Source organism: Ananas comosus, linkage group 15 (assembly GCF_001540865.1).
Source record: "Ananas comosus cultivar F153 linkage group 15, ASM154086v1, whole genome shotgun sequence".
Lineage (NCBI taxonomy): Eukaryota > Viridiplantae > Streptophyta > Magnoliopsida > Poales > Bromeliaceae > Ananas > Ananas comosus.
In genome coordinates, this window is record NC_033635.1 from 3,972,591 (window position 1) to 3,996,225 (window position 23,635).

General features: G+C 35.5%; 3 protein-coding genes across 3 annotated transcripts; all 3 read left to right on the forward strand.

Annotated features, from left to right (window-relative positions):
- LOC109721304 (strigolactone esterase D14) lies at positions 1,222–2,748 on the forward strand. The gene is made up of 2 exons (XM_020248840.1): positions 1,222–1,814; positions 2,069–2,748. Exons 1-2 carry the CDS (start codon positions 1,375–1,377, stop codon positions 2,496–2,498), a joined length of 870 nt encoding a protein of 289 aa, XP_020104429.1. The 5' UTR covers positions 1,222–1,374; the 3' UTR covers positions 2,499–2,748.
- LOC109721303 (dual-specificity RNA methyltransferase RlmN) lies at positions 7,274–13,910 on the forward strand. The gene is made up of 8 exons (XM_020248839.1): positions 7,274–7,433; positions 7,546–7,708; positions 8,397–8,507; positions 8,642–8,776; positions 9,335–9,439; positions 12,422–12,591; positions 12,685–12,784; positions 13,372–13,910. The coding sequence occupies exons 1-8, from the start codon at positions 7,342–7,344 to the stop codon at positions 13,612–13,614; spliced, it is 1,119 nt and encodes a 372-aa protein (XP_020104428.1). The 5' UTR covers positions 7,274–7,341; the 3' UTR covers positions 13,615–13,910.
- On the forward strand, positions 17,165–22,197 carry LOC109720987 (adenylyl-sulfate kinase 3-like). Its single transcript, XM_020248366.1, has 7 exons — positions 17,165–17,626; positions 19,562–19,696; positions 19,843–19,992; positions 20,322–20,440; positions 20,522–20,606; positions 20,744–20,790; positions 21,660–22,197. The coding sequence occupies exons 1-7, from the start codon at positions 17,401–17,403 to the stop codon at positions 21,756–21,758; spliced, it is 861 nt and encodes a 286-aa protein (XP_020103955.1). The 5' UTR covers positions 17,165–17,400; the 3' UTR covers positions 21,759–22,197.

Genomic DNA, 23,635 nt, shown 5'->3' on the forward strand with positions numbered 1-23,635 from the left:
GAGATAGGTAGTACACTACCCGCTTCGTTTATTCCATTTAGAAATAAACTTAGCTGGAAATATGAATCAACTAGGATTCGAACTTGGATCTCGGATACTACTCAGACAATCACATTACGACAAATAACACATCATGTTACAGTAGTCCCAAACAAATCTTCAACTTGATATCTCGACAGGTGGCCACCATAATGTTAACTTTTAGTTACTAAAAATTTCAAAATACAAAGAAAGAAAGAAAAAGACATATTACACCTTATATAATAGATGTACACACCTTACACTTTACTGATCTCAGAATTTATAACTTATTTTTGGCCTGTAGTACTCCAGAAGGGTGATTTGATAAGTGAATAAATAATATTCTTTGGATGAGTAGAGCGTAAAATTTATATTCTTATAAATGAGTGCACAGATTGTATTTTTTAAATTTTAAAATAGGAGAAGGAAAAATAGATAAGAGTGAGGAGATGAGGAGAGAAAGGACAAATTAATGATAAGGGAGAGATATTGTGGTTTGGATAATTGGACCATCCTAGGCTGAGAGCCTGAGACCCACCCCACCCTCAAAAAAAAAAAACAGAGGTGGGGAATAAAGCAGCGACCAAATTACAGTAAAGGAAAATTTTCAAATATCACTTTTGTGGTATCACATTTTTTACTTTATTATTTTGTGATTTAAAGTGTATTAATTTAGTACCTTATAATTTTATTTTTAATTTTTTATTATCGATTTCACTAATTTTTTTCGTTAAATCAGTAACAAAGTTAAAATTAAAGAGTACTAAAGTGAATATTCGATAAACCTAAGTGGGTGTCTGAAGCTTTTTGTATATAATTTAACAAAATATTAACAAAAAAGCTGACAAAAAATAAAAATGAAATCATAGGGCATTAACTTGATACACTTTAAACCACATGGCACTAAAGTGAGAAAGTGCGAAACAACAGGAGTAGTATTTGAAGTTTATTCTAAAACAAAAAATAAAGCGAAGCAAAACAGAAGCGGAGTTAAAAAGTAAAAAATAATAATTAATAAAATAAAAAAAGCTAATTCACATAAAAAAATTATATTTTTTGATTTTATAAATTCGGTCCGAATTTGTAGTAAACTGTCCAAAATATCCTTACATCTTTTCTCGGCCCCTCCCACTACTGTATTTATACATCCCACCATTGCCTACTCCCCTTCACCCACCAGAGAAAGCCCAGCCCTTATCCATCCCCACATATCAATTTTACCTCTATCACATCATCCACCTCTCCAACCCCCCCCCCCCAAAAAGAAAAAACAAAACACAAAAGCCCCAGCCTCAATTATAAGCCCATCATAATTCCCTCAATCCGATCCGACCCGATCCGCGGGCCGCGGCGATGGGCGGCAGCAGCAAAACCGTCGTCGGCGGCGTCAGCGGCAGCGGCGGCGGCGGCGGCGCCGGCCCGAGCGGAGGGAAGCTGCTGGAGATTTTGAACGTCCGAGTCGTCGGCTCCGGCGATCGGATCGTGGTGTTCTCCCACGGCTTCGGCACCGACCAGTCGGCGTGGAACCGGGTGCTGCCCTACTTCCAGCGCGACTACCGCGTCGTCCTCTACGACCTCATCTGCGCCGGCAGCGTCAACCCGGACCACTTCGACTTCGGCCGGTACAAGGGCCTCGACGCCTACGTCGATGACCTCCTCGCCATCCTCGACGCCCTCCGCATCGACCGCTGCTTCTTCGTCGGTCACTCCGTCTCCGCCATGATCGGCGTCCACGCCGCCATACGCCGCCCCGACCTCTTCCTCAAGCTTGTCCTCATCGGCGCCTCCCCCAGGTTTATTCGTCCCCCCCAATCTCCCGCGGAAAATAAGAAAGTCTGAAATTTCTACTTTTCGGCACGGAATTAAATGATGATTTTCCAAAGCTGACTATTTTTTATTGTACCAAAAAGCAATCATGTCTCGTCCATCATATCAGATAGATAGATTATAAAGAAAAGTTTGTTTTTTTTTTTACAAAAAAAAAATTTTGATTTAAAAGCGGGGCCATACAGATACTAATTTTAATAATTGATGCGTGGTTGTGAAGGTTCTTGAACGACCGGGACTACCACGGGGGGTTCGAGAGGGGGGAGATCGAGCGGGTGTTCGCGGCGATGGAGGCGAACTACAAGGCGTGGGTGATGGGGTTCGCGCCGCTGGCGGTGGGGGCGGATGTGCCGGCGGCGGTGCGGGAGTTCAGCCGGACGCTGTTCAACATGCGGCCCGACATCTCGCTGTTTGTCTGCCGGACGGTGTTCAACAGCGACCTGCGCCCCGTGCTCGGCCACGTCCGCACCCCCTGCGTCATCGTGCAGACGGCCAAGGACGTGTCCGTGCCGCTGTCCGTCGCCGCGTACCTCAAGGACCACCTCGGCGGCCGCACCACCGTCGAGCTCCTCCCCATCGAGGGCCACCTCCCCCACCTCAGCGCCCCCGCCATCCTCGCCCAGGTTATCCGCCGTTCCCTTGCCCGCTGACCACACCGCCCCGGTGGGCGGTAATCGTCATCGTCGTCGTCATCGTTGTTGTTTTTCAGAAAATAATCTTATGAGTGGCACTCACTCTTTTTGTTTCCGTAAAAGATTCGAGCCAGTAGAGTGATCAACAGCAGATGCGATCCCATATATAAATATATATATATACATATTTTTTTCGAGAAACTTTTTAATGTTCTCTTCTGTATCTTCTGTATCTTCTGTATTTTATAATACTTTTGTTTTCGCATTCTATAGTTTAAAAATTATATATACTTTGCTATGTTATAGTCTAATTTTTGTTTTACCATAAAAACTTATCATTAAAGGGAATAATAATAATAATAATAATATAGTATGTTTTATAAACTACAAAATAATGGAGACATAGTATGTTACTACAATTTCTACTTTGCTTAATGGTAAGATTTTATAATAAAATAAAAATAAAATTATGAAGTATTAATTTATAATTTTTTTAAATTATACGGCGATGTTAAAAATGGAGGTTTCACTGATGACACGTGGATAATAAGGTGTGGACTTGTGCTTTTTCTTTGTTTTTAAAAAAAACCTTCATACTTTTTTTTGTTTTTTAATTTTTAGTATTTCATAATTTTAATTATAATTTAAGTATTTTTATAGTTTTTATCTTTGTTTTTCATTTGTTACATCAGATCCTTACATGTGTTGAAGATATTCTACGAAAATAGATAAAAAAAATATGTGACCTTCTAAAACTGATAACTGCAGCATATGATTGATTCGACTAAAAAAATTAATAAAAGATATAATGAAAAAAAAAATTATTTAATATTTTTATAATACAGTTAAAATTATATAGTATTAAAATAAAAAGACGGTAAAACACGTAGGAATATGTGAAGTTTATTTGTAATTTTTCTCATCAGGAAAAAGTATTTTTATCACCACGTGGAGGTCACGTGAAAATCCGCTCCGGGTTGCTTTTTCTTTTTCTGCGGATAAGATGGGATTGGATGTAAATTTGAGGGTTTTTTTTTTTTAAATCATGATAGTTTTTTTTTAAATTTTTTTGTGAATTTTATGCTAGCTATGCGCAAAAAGTACTTTAATATTCTTTGCTTCAGTTTCTTATTTAATATACACAATTTAAGATAAAACTGTAAAAATATTCTCATGACATATTATATTATATAAGGACAAATATATATCCTGATGACATACTAAAGCTGCTATTTTAGGTAGGTATTCTTATATTAGCTTTTTTTTTCTAAAGTCAAAAAAAAACTCCAACAGTTTCTTTCTCCAAATGTTAAGTGCCTTGTACTTCTTGATTAATTATAAAGTTTTCTTTTTCTAACCACTATTACGAAAAAGCATTAAGTACTTTACATTCAATATCCCTTAAACCATAAAATGTCAGTTAAACGCCTAACTTTTACTTCTTTAATTCAGATGCTAGAATTAGTCTTGAAATCGAACCACTTTAATTAGCTTAAAAAGTTTGTACATTTTTTTGAAATAAAACAAATTATTATTTCATAAGAAAAGCATACTTACTATTCTGTTGAATAACGACTGATGAGATACTTTAGAAAACTACAATCAAGCTCATAACACGTAACGAAAGCAAACAAAAATATCCATACCGTAGAAATCGTCGTCGCTGAATAGCTTATTCTGAAGTTCATAGAAAGCAAGATTGATGATCAAAGAAAAAAGATGCTTTTCGATGAGATATGGGAAGAGAAAGAAAAGATTTGGTGCTTATGATAGAAGGTTCTGTGATGTGGAGGCCATGGTGGTGAGGAATCTAGGTTTTGGGGATTAGTATGGACCCATGGGGGAGGAGGACAAAATTGAATGGAAGCCTTATCCTTTTGATTGGGAGCCACTGGGTCCTATGTTTCCTTTTCACAACACAGTTGCCCCATTGTCCCCTTCCGATCGATGCTCCATCCTCGCTCTTCCGCATTTACCGGTTGCAGACAGGGCACTCGCCTCTGGCTTTACTGTAGGGTGTAGTACTGATTTAACTATTGAATACAGTATTAACTGTATGATACAGTGCTATTCAATGAAGTATCGACTCGTCAGCTGCCGGTGGGGTATACACTCGCCTTTGACCTGACTGTAAAAATAATTCATCTGCGAAAGTCAATTGCTGGATGGGAATAGGGTACACTCCTTTGGCCTATATAATTTTGTTAGATGAAATGTTGTTTAAGTAGTACATTTACTAGCTATAGGAGTATTGAGTAGGTGTTTCTATATTTTTGCGTCTCAAAATTTTGTTTCTGATTTTTTTTTTTTTGCTACAGTAAAATGGTCAAATTTTTTTATTTACCGAATACTCTGTTGAAAATGACATTTGTTGAAAATGAAAGCGACAGCCGGAGAAAAGAGACATATGATGTAAGGTTTTTTTATTATTATTTTTCAATCTACAAATGCAGAAGAATTACGCTGAAATGACCACTCTTTTAATAATTTTCGTATGTTGTGTAGTTTCTTTTCATTGAAGAGAGTAGAATTGTTAAGCATATGTCTTGAAAATTTTAAGTTTGACATGCATTGCTACAAACAAAATTTCAAAATTTCAACAGAGAGCTCTCGAATACCCCCCAAACACGGGGAGGGCTCCTTTAGGTTCGCCTTTCAGTGTTTTGTATAGATTGTCGGTATTAGCTTTGCTTCAATAAAAAAAAAAGAAAAAAAAGTTCTAAAGGATAGAGGGAAGGATTATAACTTTTTGTATAGAGACAGAATTGATACATAATAGTGAATAAGAAGCTTTTCAAGGAGGTATCATTGGGGATCTCGCAATTAGCCATTCTAAATTTGACAAGCTTTTGAAAAAGGTTAAAGGGATTAATAAGTTTCCCAATTAACATATGATCGACATATCGGTTAAAGTGGGAGAGCGTCTTTTATAATTTGGCAAAATAGTTCTCCAATATAACCTACTCTCAAAAAAAAAAAAAAGAAAAAAAGAAACTCCAATGTAACCTTGTACATAAACCAAATCATCATAGCAGTAGTGCTAAAGTACCTTGGTTAGTTGCTTACTACTGTGAGTTCAATCTTAAGTTGCCCTCCAAATGGTGATATTATTTCATCTCCTGCAGCCTATGTATAAATCAGGGTCCCTAGAACTTCTTTTTTTTTTTTTTTGAGAGAGATAGGTAGCACGCTACCCGCTTTGTTTATTTTATTTAGAAATAAACTTATCTGGAAATGTGAATCAACTAGGATTCGAACTTGGGTCCCGAATACCAACCACCATGCAAGCACTTTACCACTTGCTCTAGGGACGATCGGTGGTCCGTGGAAGTTCAATCCTAAATTATGTAATACTCATATAAAAACTGTTAAATGTGATACATAATCTCTGAGAAGTTCAAATATGAAAAGTTATAATTTTTGAAAACTTCTTATCAAAAAGAAAAAGAAAATCTATTGTTCATTCATAAGAATGAAACAACATGCAATGTTTTCTTACAGTGTCAACTATGTTAAATTAATGTGTTATTTGCTTATATAAGAATAAAGAATTGCATTTTCTTTATATATATATTTTTTGAAATGGTAAGTATTTACCATGTCAATTAGCAAGAATTTACTACCTTCTTCGAATAAAACTTCTAATTTAATTAGAACTGTTTATTCAAATTATTTGCGTAAAAATTAGTTGTTAATCCAATTTGTCTGAAATATATGTCATCAGACTTGACTTCAGATCAACAAAAGAAAAATGCTTCTCGGACTTGCATTTTTGAATGAAATGTTTTGCCCGAATTTGGATAGTTTTTTGTTTGAATCTATCTTATTTGTTTCGAAGAAAGTTCGAAGCAGGGAGAAATAGAGATGTTCTTCTGAACCAGATCTAGAAATCGGGCGAGGAGAGGCAAAAGTCGTGAGCGCCGACGATAACAAATAAAGTTTGAGATCGCGTCTCACGAAGTCATCATGCATCATCAGGAGCTACTTTCTTCTTTGATTTTGGGGGCGTTCGGATCGACGAATCTGTAGATCCAACATAACTCAAGTGCAGTAATGTTTGAGTTTTTTTGAAGTGTGATTATTTTTTTGATATTTGTTTTGACGTAACTCGTATAGTTTGAAAGTTAAATTTAGTTTTTTTTTTTTATGTAACTTGGTGTTAGTGAAATTAGTTTTTGAAGCTTTATTGGTTGTTTTTATATAAGTAAGTTGGTCTTGTTATGTCCTAAATATAGTTATAAACTTACCGCTAAAAAATTTAACCTACTATGTAATAAATTTTTAATTATTATTTAACGGTAATTCTAATTTATTATAAATAAGGTAATTCTAACCCATTATAAAGGAAGTAGAGTTTAAATTTTACTATTTAATAAATTTTAGAGAATGTTGAGTGTGGCGGAAGTCGAGTTTGGCATTTTAGAAGAAAAACCGAGAAAGTCGAGAGTAGGTGAAGTGAACGTTTAACATAACTTGAATTACATTATATTTTTGACTTATACGAAAATAAATAATGAAAGTGATAAAACTTAAGTTTCATCCCTCCAGTTACACTAAAACAAACGGACCTTTTGCCGCGCCAAATGCTGGATCTGCAAAAATTGCATAGAGTTTACCTCAGAATCAAGTTTGAACGTCCCGCTTTAATTGTTTCACTGCACAAACGAAAAATAAAAATAAAAATAAAAATAAAAAATAATAAAAATAAAAATAGAAATAAAAATAAAATCCTGGTTATTACGCTGACATGTGGGACCCGCACGTCAGAGTCACAACCACACAGCTCACACCGAAAACTCCCACAAAACGCAGCGGAGGAGGGAGAAAGTGATTTGCCTCCTCCTGCTTCGTTCCCTCTCCCATGGCGATGCGCTCCGTCTTCGACGGCGGAGCCCTACGAACGGAGTTCGAGAGCGCCGGGATCAGCATCCACTTCATCCCCCTCATTTGGAAGTAACAACCCCTTCTCCCTCTTTCCTCCCTCCGCCTTCTCCCTCTTTCCTCCCTCCGCCGCGCTCTTGACCTAGGGTTAGGGTTTCTCATTCTCCTTCTTCTTCTTCTTCAGGCATGTGCTCCAAAACCCTGGCTGCGACCTCGACTCCGTCCCCTCCCTCCCTTCTGCGGCATACCCCCTCCTCAGGTCCAAGTTCCGGGCCATGACCTCCTCCCTCGCCGCCGCAGTCGACTCCAAGGACCGCGACACCACCAAGCTCCTCATCCGCCTCCAGGTACTATACCCCTTTCCGATCTCTAGGGATTTTTACTCGGATGCATCGATTTGATCGATAAGCGTAGTAGGATCATGGGAAATGAGCTGTAGCGAATGGTATCAGTGTGCTCAACTATCTTATTAAGAAGATAGACTCATTTGCTGTGGTACATTGTATGTTACAATCAATTTCTCTTTGACTAAGTAATTTAATTGCAAAAGCACTAATTGAACTGACGATACCGATATAATTAGGTTAGTAAGGTGTTTTAACGAACAATATATGGTATTAGAAACTTTGAATTCAAAAGTGTTGAGTCATGCTACCAATCTTGTTGATTTACAGTTGTCCTTATGTCTCACTGAGAAGTGGGTAACAGCTTCTGAGCTTCAATTTCTTTACGAATTATGGTTTTGCCTAGTTGACAAGTCTCTACTGTAAGATTGTTAGACAGGCCAGAACAAGGGCCTGTTCCGGCATTGCTGTATGGTTCACCGCTGTTTGATGAAGTTGTGTTTGAGCAGTGCTATCAGAAGAACACTATACTTTATTCTCAACAGTTTTTTACCTTTTTTCCGCCAAATCAGAAGCTCAAGATTGGAGCTTCTGCTTTTGGGCCCTAAAATCACATTACTACTTTAGTCGTATCTAGTTGCAACTATATATGGAATGGAAAATATCATCCTTTGTAATTCTTTATAACCAGAATGGCGCATTTGTGGAAGCTGTAATCATGAGATATGACACGCGGTTGGGGAAGTACAATGGGAATCCTCGTCCTGGAGGTGTAAGATCTACTCTGTGTGTCTCATCACAGGTATAATCATGATTTTGTTTTTTTTTGTTCTTTGCTCTGGTTGCTTTTAATCTGTGGGAAGAAATTTTACCTTGTTAGAATATATTTTTTGCTCCTATTTATGTCTCCTTCTCTAATCTTACCATGTTGTTCAGGTGGGGTGCAAAATGGGTTGTAAATTTTGTGCTACCGGAACCATGGGTTTTAAGAACAACCTGTCAACTGGAGAAATTGTCGAACAGTTAGTCCATGCACAACAGTTCTCGCGGATTCGCAATGTTGTTTTCATGGTAATTTTTCTAGGTATTTATGTTGATGGCCATAAAATCCTATGATTGTCTTCATAAGATAAATTTCCTGGTTGATTAATTTTTTGTTGTTGAATGTGTTTGCTAGAATAAGTAGAAACAGAATTTAAAATTTAGGTTATTCTGTATAAATACAGTTGTGTTCCGTTTTTCATGTTTTGTTCTGTTCTGCAATAAGAATCTTAATAGCAGAATTTTATTTTAAGAATTTGTCAATTTGTTCTATTTAGCTTCCCTTTACAAATTTTGAGAACTATTTAATCTATTCTTCTTCGTTTTTGGTCGGGTTTTTTTTTTTTTTTTTTTTTTTTTTTTATTTTCTTTTTTTTTTTTTTTTTCTTTTTTTGCTGTTGTGCATTTATAATTTGTTTGGTGTCCATCTTAGCCGAATAACTATTTTACCAGTTGCCAAATAAATTTGATAGACACTGTTGAGAATTATACAGATATATTATGTTTCCTGATACATTAGCATTTAAAATTCTTATTGCCAATCCTGTATGCTCTGATTAATCCAGTTGATTTATGATGAACATGCAGGGGATGGGGGAGCCCTTGAACAACTATAAGGCTTTAGTGGAAGCAGTCGAAATCATGACAGGACTCCCTTTTCAGCTGTCACCAAAAAAGATTACTGTATCAACTGTAAGTAGCCTTAAATGTTTTTGCTGTCGAGTATTTTATTTTTTGAAATACTTTGGAGGAATTATTTTGTCTTGTTTATTATAACTTGATTTGCTACATTTTGTGTTTTTTGAGATTCTTATATTTTTTGATAAATCCAGAATACATGTCACATCACTTGATGCAGAGTCACTGAATGTAAAAAAATCTTAAGCAATGAATTTGCTAAGAAGCATGACATTTTTCTATCATTGATAGGGGTGGAAACGAGCCGAGCTCGAGCGAGCTTACCTCGGCTCAAATTCGGCTTGAAATTAATTTCGAGCCTAAATTTAAGCTCAAGCTTGGATTGAAATTAATTCGAGCCGAGCTCGAGCGAGCCTAATTTCAAGTCGAGCGAGCTCGAGCCCGAAACGAGCCGCTTGAAATTCTCAACATTATACGATCAATAGTTTAATTTGTATAAAACATTATCTATAATTTGATACAAAAATATGTCTAATAGTTCAAAGTACAAAATAATCATATGAAATATAGTATTATAATATGAAAAAAAATAATTTATGGGTTGAATATCTAATTTTTTCAGCCTCACATGTTTTTTCTTCCGCCTTCAATCTCTATATTATTCATTTTCATTTATACAGTCAAAAATAAATAAATTATATAGATAAATATTTGATTAAACTATCCAATCATATATAACTAAAATTAAAATTTTATATGAATAATAATTTTTTACTTTAAAAAATATTTGTATATTTTCTCAAGCATAATATTAATAGCAAGGTAGCCAATGGCGGGCATATAATGTTACTTGGTAACTTAGAGGGCTTCCGACTTGGCCACTTAGGGTGAGAGACAGAAAAAGAGAAAGAGAGAAACATATTGAAAATTTAGAGCTCTGTGAAAGAAAGAAAGAAAGGAAAAATATATAAAAATTTAGTAAAATTTTGTCTCTTTTATTTGTCTATTGGGTTTGTTTTATATGGGCAACAACATTGGCCCAATTTTAACTAAACTCTGATTATTCACTCAGCCTATATATAATATAAAATATATTATATTTATATATTTTTAATATATATATAGTTATAAATATATATATATATATATATATATAGTGGTAGAATTACTATGCTATCAGAAAACATAGAGGATTTTATATTTTTGAATATTTGACCCTTTGATTAAAAATTATATGGTTGGGATGATTGCGGTCTCCCCTAGAATTAAATAATACTCTTAGGATTGAGTGGTCCCTACAAGATAATAATAATATTAATCCAAAGATAAGAAATGATTAAAGGGATTGATCTAAGAATCAAAAAATCGAAAGCACCAGATCTCTATACTTTTGATAGTATAGTAACTTTACTATATATATATATATATTCGAACTTTTCGAGCTTTTCGAGCCTAATTCGAACGAGCCGAGTAATACTCAAGCTCGGCTTGAAATGAATTTCGAGCCTTTTTTTTTTGTTCAAACTCGGCTCATTTAATTTCGAGTCGAGCTCGAGCGAGCCAAATATCGAGTCGAACGCGAGTCGAACGCGAGCCGGCTCGCTCATTTGCCAGCCCTAATCATTGATGGCAAGAATAATTATTCTATAAGGACTTGTTACCCATCAATAAGCTTTTTGATTTCTATATTCTGCTACTTATCATGAGGCTGCATCAATTATTTATATTTTTGCCATTTTCCTATTATACTTGTTTAAAGTTGTCCGCTAGTCTTACTTGCAGTAAAAGGTCCATTTCCAATTTTTATGTTGCAGTTCTTCTACTTTGTAAGCTTCTTATTGTGACCAAAACAGTTGTATGAATTTCAGACTTAAGCTTTCATATCATTGAGCTATTCTATTACTTATAAATATTTTCCTATTACATCATTTTCAAATAGATTTTAGGTTTTTCCATTTATTTACTACTTTGGCATTATATTTGGTACTTTTGTGAGATGAATCTTCAATTCTTGATTCTCTAAGGGATTTTTAAGTCACTTTTGGTTTGTAATACTATGCTTGTAATTATGGAATCATTAAGGCTTCCAATACTCTGGTATGATTGTTAGAATCATTAGAATAGGGTAACCAAATCAAGATAATGCCATCTATAAGGTTTCCCTTTTTCCTGTATGTTGTCTTTTGTATGTGTTAATACTTGCTGACATTTTGCTGGCTGATAGCTACCAACTAAGAGTGGCTCAAATATAGGTGTCAAATTTATGCCAATCTAGTCTGACTTTTTTTTAAAAAAATTGCTAAATTGCTTTCTGACAATGTTAGATCATTTATGTATATGAGAACCAAACCCCATTAGATTTTGATAGTGCTGCTTTCTTGGGAAGACTAATGCTTAGTTGAAGGATAGTTAGGAAACTGATTGAGGCTTAGAAATGTACACTTCCTGCAACCATCAGTATACTGCCTGAGAGAATGTTGGAATCCTCCAACAGCCCTTAAAGATCAAAGAAGATTGGGGAATCTTACTGACAATTGGAGTGTTATGAATTTCACTTTTAACGTAAGGTTGATCAGCTATGGGAAAGAATCTTACTGATGATATGAGTTACCTCTAATGACTTTCATCTATGATTACAATGGCTGTTTGAACTAACACAGAAAGCCAGGACGCTGTTATTCAAGTGGAAATAATTGCATAACATTTCCTTCTTTAATGCTATTTGGTTTACTTCTTCCTTGTCAATTCTTTCCTACAAAGATGAAATCTTATCTTTGGTTGCTACATCAGCACTCTTCTAATTCTATTTCAAACACCGAGAAAGAACCGTGTACTCAGAGTGTTGGATACTCTTGATCAAACTTTGCTGTTGTCCAGCGGGTAAACTACAAATATCGTCCATAATTCAGATTATGATCTGTCTTCTTTTGCTAATGTTAAAAGCAATGACTGTTTTGTTAGTTATATTTTGAAAAAGTTATTCTTATGTATGTCTTGTCTGATTCTATTTTAATGTTCCATAACTTTCTTCTGTAGGTTGGGATCATACATGCCATAAACAAACTCCATGATGACCTTCCGAATGTGAATCTAGCTGTTTCAATACATGCTCCAGATCAAGATATACGTTGTCAGATAATGCCTGCTGCTCGAGCTTTTCCTCTAGGAAAGCTCATGGATGCATTACAAACTTATCAGAATAACAGGTGAAAGCTTCGAAGAAACTGCTTAACAATCTCTGTTTGTTTTGATAGTTATTGTGCAGTACGTCATGACAATAGTGAACTCTCTTACTGCAGCAAACAGACCATCTTCATTGAGTACATCATGCTTGATGGGATCAATGATCAGGAGCAGCATGCACACCAGCTTGGCAAACTTCTAGAAACGCTTAAAGCGGTGAGCTACTTTTCTTGTACAATTGTTCTTTTTTACCTCCTATAACATAACCTGTATAACTCGATGTGACTTTGAGGTGATATTAATTTATCGATTTTTTTACTTTTTGGAGTTTGTTTCTTGAAATTCAATCATATGTTGCAGTCCGTAGCTGTAGTCTTAAAAGTCAGGTGGCCCTTACAAAAAGAATGTAGGTGGAATCGTTCGGAATATTTGTATTGTTGCATCAGCTGCTTTGTGTCGTTTCTTCTTCCTCGTCAGTAAAACTTGTGGATTTGACATTCCGAATATTTTGTTGCAATTACTGCTGGATAGATATATCATATACGCGCCTATCCTGTTTCTTTGCAGTATTCAAATTCTTTCAAATACTTGCTTTCCTATTCACCTGCAACTAGCAATCTTTCTTCGTACTTCATTTGATGCGGCTGAGGAAGTCTAAATATTGATCTTCTGAGAATACATGAGAGCTATTCCATGACTTGTGGGCAGCTTCGACCTCCGTTTGCTATAATGTAGCAGTGAAAACTTTATTCATTGATGATGAATCTGTTACGACTTTCTGACTCAAATCTCTCTGGAAGCAGGTCGTGAACTTGATACCTTTCAATCCAATCGGCATATCGAGTTGTTTCAGAACCAGCAGTGAGCAGAATGTGAAGAGGTTTCAGAAGATCTTAAGAGGTGTCTATAACATCAGAACGACGGTTCGCCAACAAATGGGTCAAGACATAAGTGGGGCTTGCGGCCAGCTGGTAGTCAATCTCTCCGAACAGAGATCAGCTGGCGGTGCATCCCTCTTAACTGACATCGAAGATCTTCGTATCTAATATTGCTATACAAGCATCGCTTACAAATTTCAGATGAATTCCATCTTCCTTCAGTCTGTTTTTGTGAGGTGCACATCTCTCTCCTCGTTCACACTGTTCTTCTGCTTACCTTTCCCCCCAAGTATAGAGGTGTTAATTTGACTTGTTAATATAGCCGAAGCTTTGTTTGATTTTGTAAATGCTAAATGACATGATAGAACTGATGTTACCAACACTGTCGCCAGCAGTGAGTTTTGGCACACTACATCACACGTTAATATGAGATATAAGAATAGTCCGTACATGGCTTCTTGTTTTGTTGCTTGTTCCTTAGGTTATATCAGAGGCTTCATTGTTTACTGTAAAGTGTAAACAACAAATGCATCTTACCTTGACCTGGAGCTTAAGGCCTAGTTTGGGGTTGCGGTGTGTCAAAATATCCATTTTTATACTTCGAAAGGTCTCAAAATATTTGAAAGCCTTTCCAATCTTCCCTCCAATGCAATAAAATCCAGCGGGAACCATCATCTGAGGAGCAATCTAATACATGCTTTTTCACAGCAGTTCACACGGTAATTTTATAGCATCGGAGGAAGATCAGGTAAGTGCTTTTGAGATTCTTCTTGAGTCTTTCAAAAGAATGAAAATGAGTGCTCGTAGTCATCACAATATCAAACTAGATCTATAAAACATTTACCAAACAGGCCGTGCAGGCCTTGGCCACAGGTCGGCCCGTCACGGCCCGCATCCTGTTACTTTCCGTTAGTCCCGTTTTTTATTTCTGGATTACAAATTCGAAAAACAAAAATATAATTTGTTCATAAAATTTGAAAAAAAAAAAAACTTTTAAAAAATTATTTTTTTTTAGAAACTATCTGAACGTAAAATTTTTCTCAACTAAAAAATTATTTTCTGAAATATTATCTGCAAGAGCAAACACCCACCACCTAAATAATTAATCGGAGTGGAAACTCACACATTCTCACTGACACGTGGACACCACATTCCCAATGTATGTATCCAATCAAGATTATTATGGAACACGAGTTTCAAACTTGCATAATTTTCCCGGCCAGTGGGATTTAAATAATTAGTCGCATAGTTTGGAGGGGTGAGATGGCACATGCAGCTATTCGATGGCCACTGGGAGATCTTATTGCCCGGACCAGGTCCACCATGGACTGAACCTGCCACTTAAAATAATACAATGTAGATTGGTTTTTTTTTTTTTTTTTTTTTTTTTTTTTTTTTTTTTTTTTTTTTAAGAGATAAGTAGCACGCTGCCCGCTTCGTTTATTTCATTTAGAAATAAACTTAGCTGAAAATGTGAATCAACTAGGATTCAAACTTGGGACCTCGGGTATCAACCACCAAACCCTTTGCCACTTGCTCTAGGGACGATCGGTAATACAATGTAGATTGTTGAGCTTTTATAAGGGATCGTTTTTAGCTGTTCGATGTGGTACACTATTTTAGGGCTGCCGCGGCTGCCAACGAGCTGAACACAAGCGAGCCGGAGCAGACTAGTGTTAGCTTATTTATTAAACAAACTAAACATAAACTGGCTCATTAAAATACCAAACTGAAAAATTCAACTTGTACTCGATTTTGTTATTAACAAACTAAACACAAGCTAGCTCACAAACAACAAATTTGATTGTCAGTCTTACATTTCGACTTAAGAAAAATCAAAATTCTTAATCTAATAATTACAATTCACAAAGTATAGATTTTCTTTACACTTGGATTGTTTTAAAATTCAAAATAGTAAAACTTTGTAATATAACTATATCGAATTGAATTTGATGAGCAAATCCCAGCTTATGCTCGGCTCGTTAAAATTTTAAATTGTTAAGATTTCAAATCGAAAAATTCAACTTATATTTAGCTCGTTTATTAAACAAACGATCGATCTCGAACTCATTTCCAACTTAACATGAGCTGTCTCACGAATAACTAGTTGGATTGCCAACTGTACATATGAATAATCATAACTTTTTAAAACTTCTTATATCATAAATAAAAGTTCTTCTAAGATTTTTTATTTTAGGACTAATAGATTTCAAAAAACTTTTGTAGGTTGTGAACCTCATCTTAGTATTTACAAGATTATAAAGATTGCATGAATAAACATTGTGGATCGGGTTTTGAGTAATTAGTTAGATTACATCCGTGCAATAATTTTTCTTTTTTAGCCAAAGAAATTACTATGTGCTGAACTTTATATATTTTATTATATATACCGTTTTCTAAAACTAGTTATTAAAATTAAAATCTAATTTAAATTTAATGACTTTAAAAATTGAAAATTTTGGTCCTCATGAAATTACAAATTTGGTCCTCAACCTATGATTGATGACATTTTAGTTCTCAAATTTTAATTTACTGTATTTTTATCATGAACTTTCAGAATTATTACAATCAAGTTATATGGCCTGAATTAGTTAACAAAATATTAATATATCACTAACGTAGAAGCAATACGATGGTGTTGTAATTGATAAAATGCCAATAATTAAAATTATCGTCTCATTTAAATCAGCGATGCGTTAATATATAATCAACTAAATTTTATTGTGAAATTTGATTATAATAATTCTGAAGATTCTAGCCAAAAATTAAAATAATTTAAAATTTGAGGACTAAAATCAAAGTTTAAAGTGCCGTGGCACGGGGGCGTACCGTTATGTTCCTAGCATGGTACGGTACAGGCACGCTTACGTGCCGACACGTGACACGCTTGCGTGCCGATAGATACGCGTGACCTACTACTGGCATGCTTTAGTACGGATTTATTTCAGTTTTTTTGGTTCTAATAAACTTTTATAATGTTATTTTGAAAGATTTAAATAAATAATTATGAATATTTATTACATATACCTTACTATACTCATCAATTAATATGCATGTAAACTTTTTATAAATAAAATACAACTATACCTGATATAGAATAGAAATTAAAATACAATAATAAAATTCACAAGTACAATAATTATTTAAATTTATATCTTTTTATAGAGATGACTGCTTAATTCGACATAGATCGTCACGCTTGATCATATGGCGTATTGTCATCTGCAGATACAAGATTTATTTGACAATATTGATATAAATATTGCCGGTATTGTGAGAAAGTCATATATTCTAGATATTATATCTATATTTTGTTCTTTTATTCTTTTTAAAAATATCTGATCAAAATTTGTTTAGGAGATCGATTTTTGTTCCCTTAATTCACCGAAAGTTTCGCGGTGCGATAATTTTTGACAAAATATTTTACGAAGAAAAAATGGATGTCTGTAATGAAAACGGAAGGCTCGGGCCGACATGGTACGGCACGTACGGCATGGGCGGCACCTGAATCCTTGACTAAAATGTCACCCGCTCATTGTTTGAGTACCAAACAAGCAATTTACCCTTCAAGATATTAATTGCTAGCCAAATATTTGGCACGGTGCACAGCATGTACGGGTACACCGGGTGCAGGGAATTCTTTCTGCAGTTGTTCGTGGTTTTTATTAGTGACTCGGCGGTCACCCACCTTCTCCTTCCCGCGACATCTCTCCTTCCTCTTCGTCTCTCTCTCTCTCTCTCTCTCTCTCTCTCTATATATATATATATATATCTATATATATATATGTATATACAGAGAACCAAAACCCCGCGAACACCGTCCCCCTCCGAAACCCTCGCTTCGCCCCTCCTCTCTCCTCCTCCTTAAATATACCCTCATCGATCGATCCAATGACTCGCCCCATCGCCTCCTCCTCCTCTCTCTTCGTCGCCACCGCCTCCTGAGGGAGGGAAATGTTCGCGCTCGCGCCTCCGCCGCCGCCGCCGCCGCTGCGGAGCTTCGTCGCGCTCGCGACTACGACGACGACGAAATTAGGGTTTGGACTCCCTGGGGCGAGATCGAGGGCGCCGCGGCCGATTACGGCTGCGGCATTGGACGGGGACGACGAGGCGCGGGCGGGGTTTAGGGGTCGGAGGCAGGGGGCGGTGGATCCGACCCTTGGGAGTTCGTCCGGATCAGGTATATTGTTTTCTTGATCTGTTTAAAACCTTTTTGTGTTTTGGTGTGTTTCTTTTTTTTTTTTCTTTTTTTTCTTTTTTTTTTTTTTCCATTCCATGGATCTGATGGTGTAATCTCACAAGAATCTTGCGGGAAGAGGTTAATGTCGACGATCTTGTCGTTATTCAGGGTAAAAGTACTACAAGGAAACCTCCACAACTATTAGCCACTGTGAATTAGGCCCTTTGAAAATCGTTTTTCTTTTTAATTATTATCATTTTAATTGACGCGATTGCTTTGATTAAAGCTATAGCAATTAGATGAATCGGGCATTTTAATTTAAAGAAAAAAAAAGTAGAGGGGCCCCTCTATTTGAAAATTTGCTCGGGGTAGTCTTTATATCATCGTATTCTGGTAATTGATTTCATGATTCAGATGAACTGAATTTAAACAGAATCTAGAATTGAAATTTATATCATCGTATTCTGGTAATTGATTTCATGATTCAGATGAACTGAATTTAAACAGAATCTAGAATTGAAAGTAATTACACCAAATCCATTTTTATAGGGGCAAACGAGATTATTATATATGGTGAAATTCGGACCGATCATGTTCAAGGAATTGACCTGTTAATATTAAAACTAGCTCTATTGCTGGAATTACGCAGCCAAAATGCCTGCAAACCTCTCTTGGAAGATTAATTCAAGAGAATTTTTAGTTTTATCGATAATCTAGAAATAAATTTCCACTGCCCAGAAAGCATATGTTGATCCGAGTCCTAAATTTGCTTTCTATAGTTATTGGTTATAAGAAAAGACCATTTGTGGGATGGTGGGACCTTTGATGTTGGGAATGTTGGCGAAAGATATTTGTTTGAAAAGAAGCATACCATGCTGGTGGGCCCATTTATCTCCCAGTGATAGGGCAACAATATATTGAAAATTTGTCAATCCAAGGCACTTAAAAAGTGCCCAAGATAAAAAAAAAAAGAAGAAAAAGAATGAGATAACAAGGTAAGGAAATTCTTTTGAGATTTTTGGCTTTCTTGTTCTGATGGAATTTTTTGGTTAATCTGTGACTCAGTACATGTAAATTCTAATATGAAAGAATGTTTCAACATCTTATTGTGAGTAATCTTTTATAGAAGTACTTCGTTAGTTGGTTGCAAGTCAGAAACCAAATTCTACAACTGGGACCTTGATGTCTAGGATGGTTGGCAATGATGAGATAAAAGAAGCATTGTGGCCTTGTGGGACCATACAAGTCATTGTCATATGAAGAGTAGCTATTGAGGGCTCCTAATTGGTAGAATATGGAAAACAGAAATGTTGTACAACAATAGAAATCCTCTTAACTGGAATATGTGCCTGTTTGGCCCTGCTTCTACATCTTGTTTCTAGGAGTAAATTCTCAACAGCATACAACTATTGTCATACTGTTGTCCTTCATTCATGATGAAGTTCCATCTGCTTAATATTTTTTTAATATAATTTGCAATTGATAGCTATGGTAGTTGACTATTTCTAGTTCAAAATTATTTTGATCAGCCATCATCCAGAGCATTTTATTTTTCATTTCTGGAGGCAAGTTCAGTTGCCTGCAGTTAATCTCAATGAAGAATCAACAGTCTGACTCTTTGAGCTTCACATATTTTTTACTTGGTGGTTCCTTGCATAATAATTTCTTGACTTCCACATAATGTCGAACAGAAGAGAAAATTTCACTGAATAATGCATGTTACTCTTGATGATTTGCATAGAATCCATTTTGGTAGCTCTTCCACTTATGTTGAATCAATGAACATGTGATACAATCGGACTAATATGATAAAGCTTGGTTTTACAGTTGCATCACCAGATAATATACCATTTTGTTGTTCATTATTACCAATGGAAGCAATCTGTTTTCACTCTTTTGCTGTAATGTTTCTTCACATGCTTTTGATTTTGTTAGGAATGGAGAATGTTGTGACTGTCGGAAAATCGACAAACATTTTATGGCATGATTGTCCAATTGGAAAACTCGAAAGACAAATGTTACTGAAGCAAAAGGGTTGTGTAATTTGGATCACAGGCCTCAGTGGTTCAGGTCTGTAATTTTCTGTTTGCTCTCTTTATCATTCTATAATGAAGCATTTTCGGTTTCACTTTTATATTGGTGCTCTGGGTGAAAGGGATTTGTAATGTGAATCAGAGTCTCCTCTTTAATGAAATGACCATGTTTTCTTGTTTCAGGAAAAAGCACTCTTGCTTGTGCTTTGAGTAGAGAGCTACACTGCAGAGGGCATCTGACTTATATCCTTGATGGTGACAATCTTAGACACGGCCTTAACCGGGATCTTAGTTTCAAAGCAGAGGATCGTGCAGAAAATATACGCAGAGTTGGTGAGTTTATTTAGAATTGAGTCATTTCTTTGCTATCATGAACACAGACAGATACATTCAGAATAAACAATTGCTGGGGTAATCAGATATTTTATGGCCATTTTGTTGATTTTGCTTCAGCTTGTTGCTCTAAGAGACTAGCTTTTGCATTGCTTCAGCTTGTTGCTCCAAGAGACTAGCTTTTGCATTGCTTCAGCTTATTTTAGAAGTTTCTCATCTTCCAATATTCAACCCACTTTACTGTGAACTATTTATAATGGAATTCTTATGGACAAGTATTTAAACTAGATTATGTTTTCATCACTTCTTGATTACCTGTCTTTTTGTAGGGGAAGTAGCAAACCTCTTTGCAGATGCTGGTGTTATATGCATAGCTAGTTTGATATCGCCATACAGAAGAGATCGAGATGCCTGTCGTGCTCTACTTCCAGAATCCACATTTGTCGAAGTAATTGCTCAATCTTTTTGAATTCAAAATGTTAGTTTACTTTTCTATTATGAGTTGTTTAATAAGGCGGTAGTATTGCAGGTCTTCATGAATGTTCCATTAGAAGTTTGTGAAGCAAGGGATCCAAAAGGATTATACAAGCTTGCACGTGCAGGAAAGATCAAAGGTATTTTCCAGTTTAACATTCAACCACTTTCTTACTTCAGGTGCACGGATTTGTTTCCCTATTACCATTACTTAAAAATAATTTTCATCTTGGAACTTAATATAAATTTCAACTTATTAGCGTATTTTGATATGCAGGTTTTACTGGAATAGATGATCCGTATGAGCCACCCTTGGACTGTGAGGTAAATATAGACAGCTCTGATAGATACCAAATGTTGGAAAGTAAATAAATTCGGTTCAGCATGGCTGTACTATATAAATATAGACATCTCTGTTAAACTATTCGGAAGTAGTATTCATCTTCTTGTCAAATATCAACGAGTTTTGCTGCAGGTTTAACTTCTGTTTGGGGTTCATGTTAACTGTGATCTGTAAATAATATGCTAGGTGGATGATCATACCAGCTAGATTAACATCTATCAACGAAAAGACTGTCAGATTTAGTGATGTATAATTGAACAGTATCTAATGGGCAAATCTTAGTACAAGCTTTTAAACCATGGAAATCTTTTTCAATAAATGCGGAGAAATCTACACATTTCAGGTGTACTTAGTTCTAGGAGTCGAGCACGCAAAGAAATGAGATGGCTTAGTGCTGCTTCTTTGGTGCCATGTTTGCCTGAAGGATTAACCAAATAGTTAACAGCCAAGGTGTAGACTTATCAAAATACACTTGATAAGCGTCTGTCAGTTTGAAATGTGTGAATGCATCTAAGTTGACTTTGCCTCAAGCTGCATTTAGCTGAATACTCTGACAAGGTGTTCCTTTTTCAACTTTACTCTTGTTTATGATCCTGCGAAAGGATCATAAGTGAAACATGAAATGTTGGATTCTGCAATTTATTCAAACAATGGAGGTACAATAATCCTGGACCATCGTAACAGAAAATTGATGGATATTAATCAATCAACCTTGTTGATAAGTGGTCGTAACTCTTCATTGGACCACAGTAATAGTCTTTTTGGCCTTCATATATTCATGCATGTATGCTGTCCTACCTTTTCCTGTTGCCATTGGTAAGACTCAGAAAATCTGATTGGGATTCCGCAGATAGTTATACAATTGAAAGACGGGAAGTGCCCTACACCGAAATGTATGGCCGAGCAAGTGATATCGTACCTTCGAGAGAAGGGATTTTTGCTGGGGTAGATGGACTTTAGCTGTATTCACAGCTCTTGCAGGCTGCTCGCTGGAAAATGTTTTCAGATGCCGATTTTTGAAGTATAATACGAATGAAACTGCACTGTGGGCGCCTAAAGCTGCAATATAGCGTCACTGTTTTCCTGTGCATTTATACATTGTACATGTATAATACATACATAGTCAGCATCTTGTTCATATCATCATTTTTTTTTTTGGTCCATTCCTAATGCGGTTATGCATTTCAAGTATGCTGCTTCTGTTTTCTTCGTCTTTTTTTTCTTCTTTTTTTTTTTTCTTTTTTTCCTTTTTATCCTCCCTCATCCCCTAAGGCTAGAAGGGTGTATTTCTGTTATGTACAGTGACATGTGTACGGGGCATTAGACAACATTAATTGCTGATTGTTCAAATAGCAGAATTAGAAAAGTAAAGAATTCTTGGTAGAAAATTTGACTCATATTTTGTTCGCAAAAATAATTCACTGCTAGTTCTGATCATAAGTTTAATGCATGCATATATATGAATAAATTAAACATATTTGGTTTTAGAAATCATATTCTGTTCGTGTGGATATGGAATTATGGATTCACATGTCGCAAATATTTCATATATCTATAATTCTATCCAAAACGTAATAACAAACTATATGCTTTTGTTATTTTAATTCCTTCACTGTGCTAACAAATCATAGATTGGCATGGTATATATATTGGTATGATAGAGACATCGAAAAGAATGGGATAGAAAATTTCAACAATATTTATATATACAAAAGTATCTGTGTAAGGATCGAATCTGACTAGTAACAAATTGTAAATATCTAGTAAAACTTAGATTCTAAAAGCATATATTTTTTTGGGCTCATTTTGCTTGTCACGACAGCCTCCAATGTGAGATTGTTTCATCCACCGTTATCACTTGCACACTGCAAATCTCAAAGCAGCATGAACGATAGAGTTAGAACAGATCACATGGGGACTGTCCCTACCAATTTCTTCTTTTTTTTTTTTCCCCTCATTTTTACCCTTTGTGGAAGTGCTTTTACTTAATATTGTAAGACATATATACAAAATATTATATGAGCAGTACATCAATCAACTTTGCCTAAATCTATCAAGATCATAATTTTGATACTCTATTCAAGAGACAAATTTTAGGGGTACTTGAAATCCATCTCTTAAATAAGCTCAGTTCACATAAAAAATCATATCAGCGAGAGCGCGAGAGAGAGAGCTTAATTTGCTTATACGTAAATACGGCAGGCAAATGCATGCATGGTGTGTATAGTGGAAAAGCGATCTGATATATTCAGCAAGAGCTTCTCTACGCGGACACGTAGGTACTACGTGCCACCATGCATCACGAGTGTGCATGGGAAAGGCCATAGCTGCATGTTTCGTTTTGCTTGAGTTTCTAATGAATTATTATTACTCGAATGGAGCCATCAAAAGAAAGTATAACAACCTTTTCATTAAATTAAGTCGATCTCTACGATAACTTTATAATTTCTTCCCTATTAAATAGAAGCTTCAAATTTTAGTTTTTCTTTTAGGAGTTTATTTTATTTTATATAATATTTTATATCTCTCTTTCATTTATAAATTATTATTTATGATTATAGAAAGTTAATTATTCTTGACAAAGAACGTGGTCAACTAGCTTTTTTGGAAAGTGACCCATAAATAAAATAATGGAAATTTCACAAATCAAGATGCAGATAATAGTTTGATAATTATAATTTTCTTTTGCATCATTATATTTAATATTCATATGATTTGTGAAATATTAATATTTTTTTTTGTCTGAAATGCTTAATAGAATACAGCTCGTCAAAAATATATTAAACTTTCTCAATCTGATACAAACAAGCTGATGGAAGAAACTTT

Coding starts and splice junctions, on each gene's coding strand:
- LOC109721303 (XM_020248839.1), top strand. CDS start 7,342: ATGGCGATGCGCTCCGTCTTCGACGGCGGAGCCCTACGAACGGAGTTC. Junction 8,777..9,334: donor TTCGCAATGTTGTTTTCATG/GTAATTTTTCTA, acceptor ATGAACATGCAG/GGGATGGGGGAGCCCTTGAA. Junction 12,785..13,371: donor TTCTAGAAACGCTTAAAGCG/GTGAGCTACTTT, acceptor CTCTGGAAGCAG/GTCGTGAACTTGATACCTTT.
- LOC109720987 (XM_020248366.1), top strand. CDS start 17,401: ATGTTCGCGCTCGCGCCTCCGCCGCCGCCGCCGCCGCTGCGGAGCTTC. Junction 19,697..19,842: donor CACAGGCCTCAGTGGTTCAG/GTCTGTAATTTT, acceptor TTCTTGTTTCAG/GAAAAAGCACTCTTGCTTGT. Junction 20,791..21,659: donor AGCCACCCTTGGACTGTGAG/GTAAATATAGAC, acceptor GGGATTCCGCAG/ATAGTTATACAATTGAAAGA.
- LOC109721304 (XM_020248840.1), top strand. CDS start 1,375: ATGGGCGGCAGCAGCAAAACCGTCGTCGGCGGCGTCAGCGGCAGCGGC. Junction 1,815..2,068: donor CTCATCGGCGCCTCCCCCAG/GTTTATTCGTCC, acceptor GTGGTTGTGAAG/GTTCTTGAACGACCGGGACT.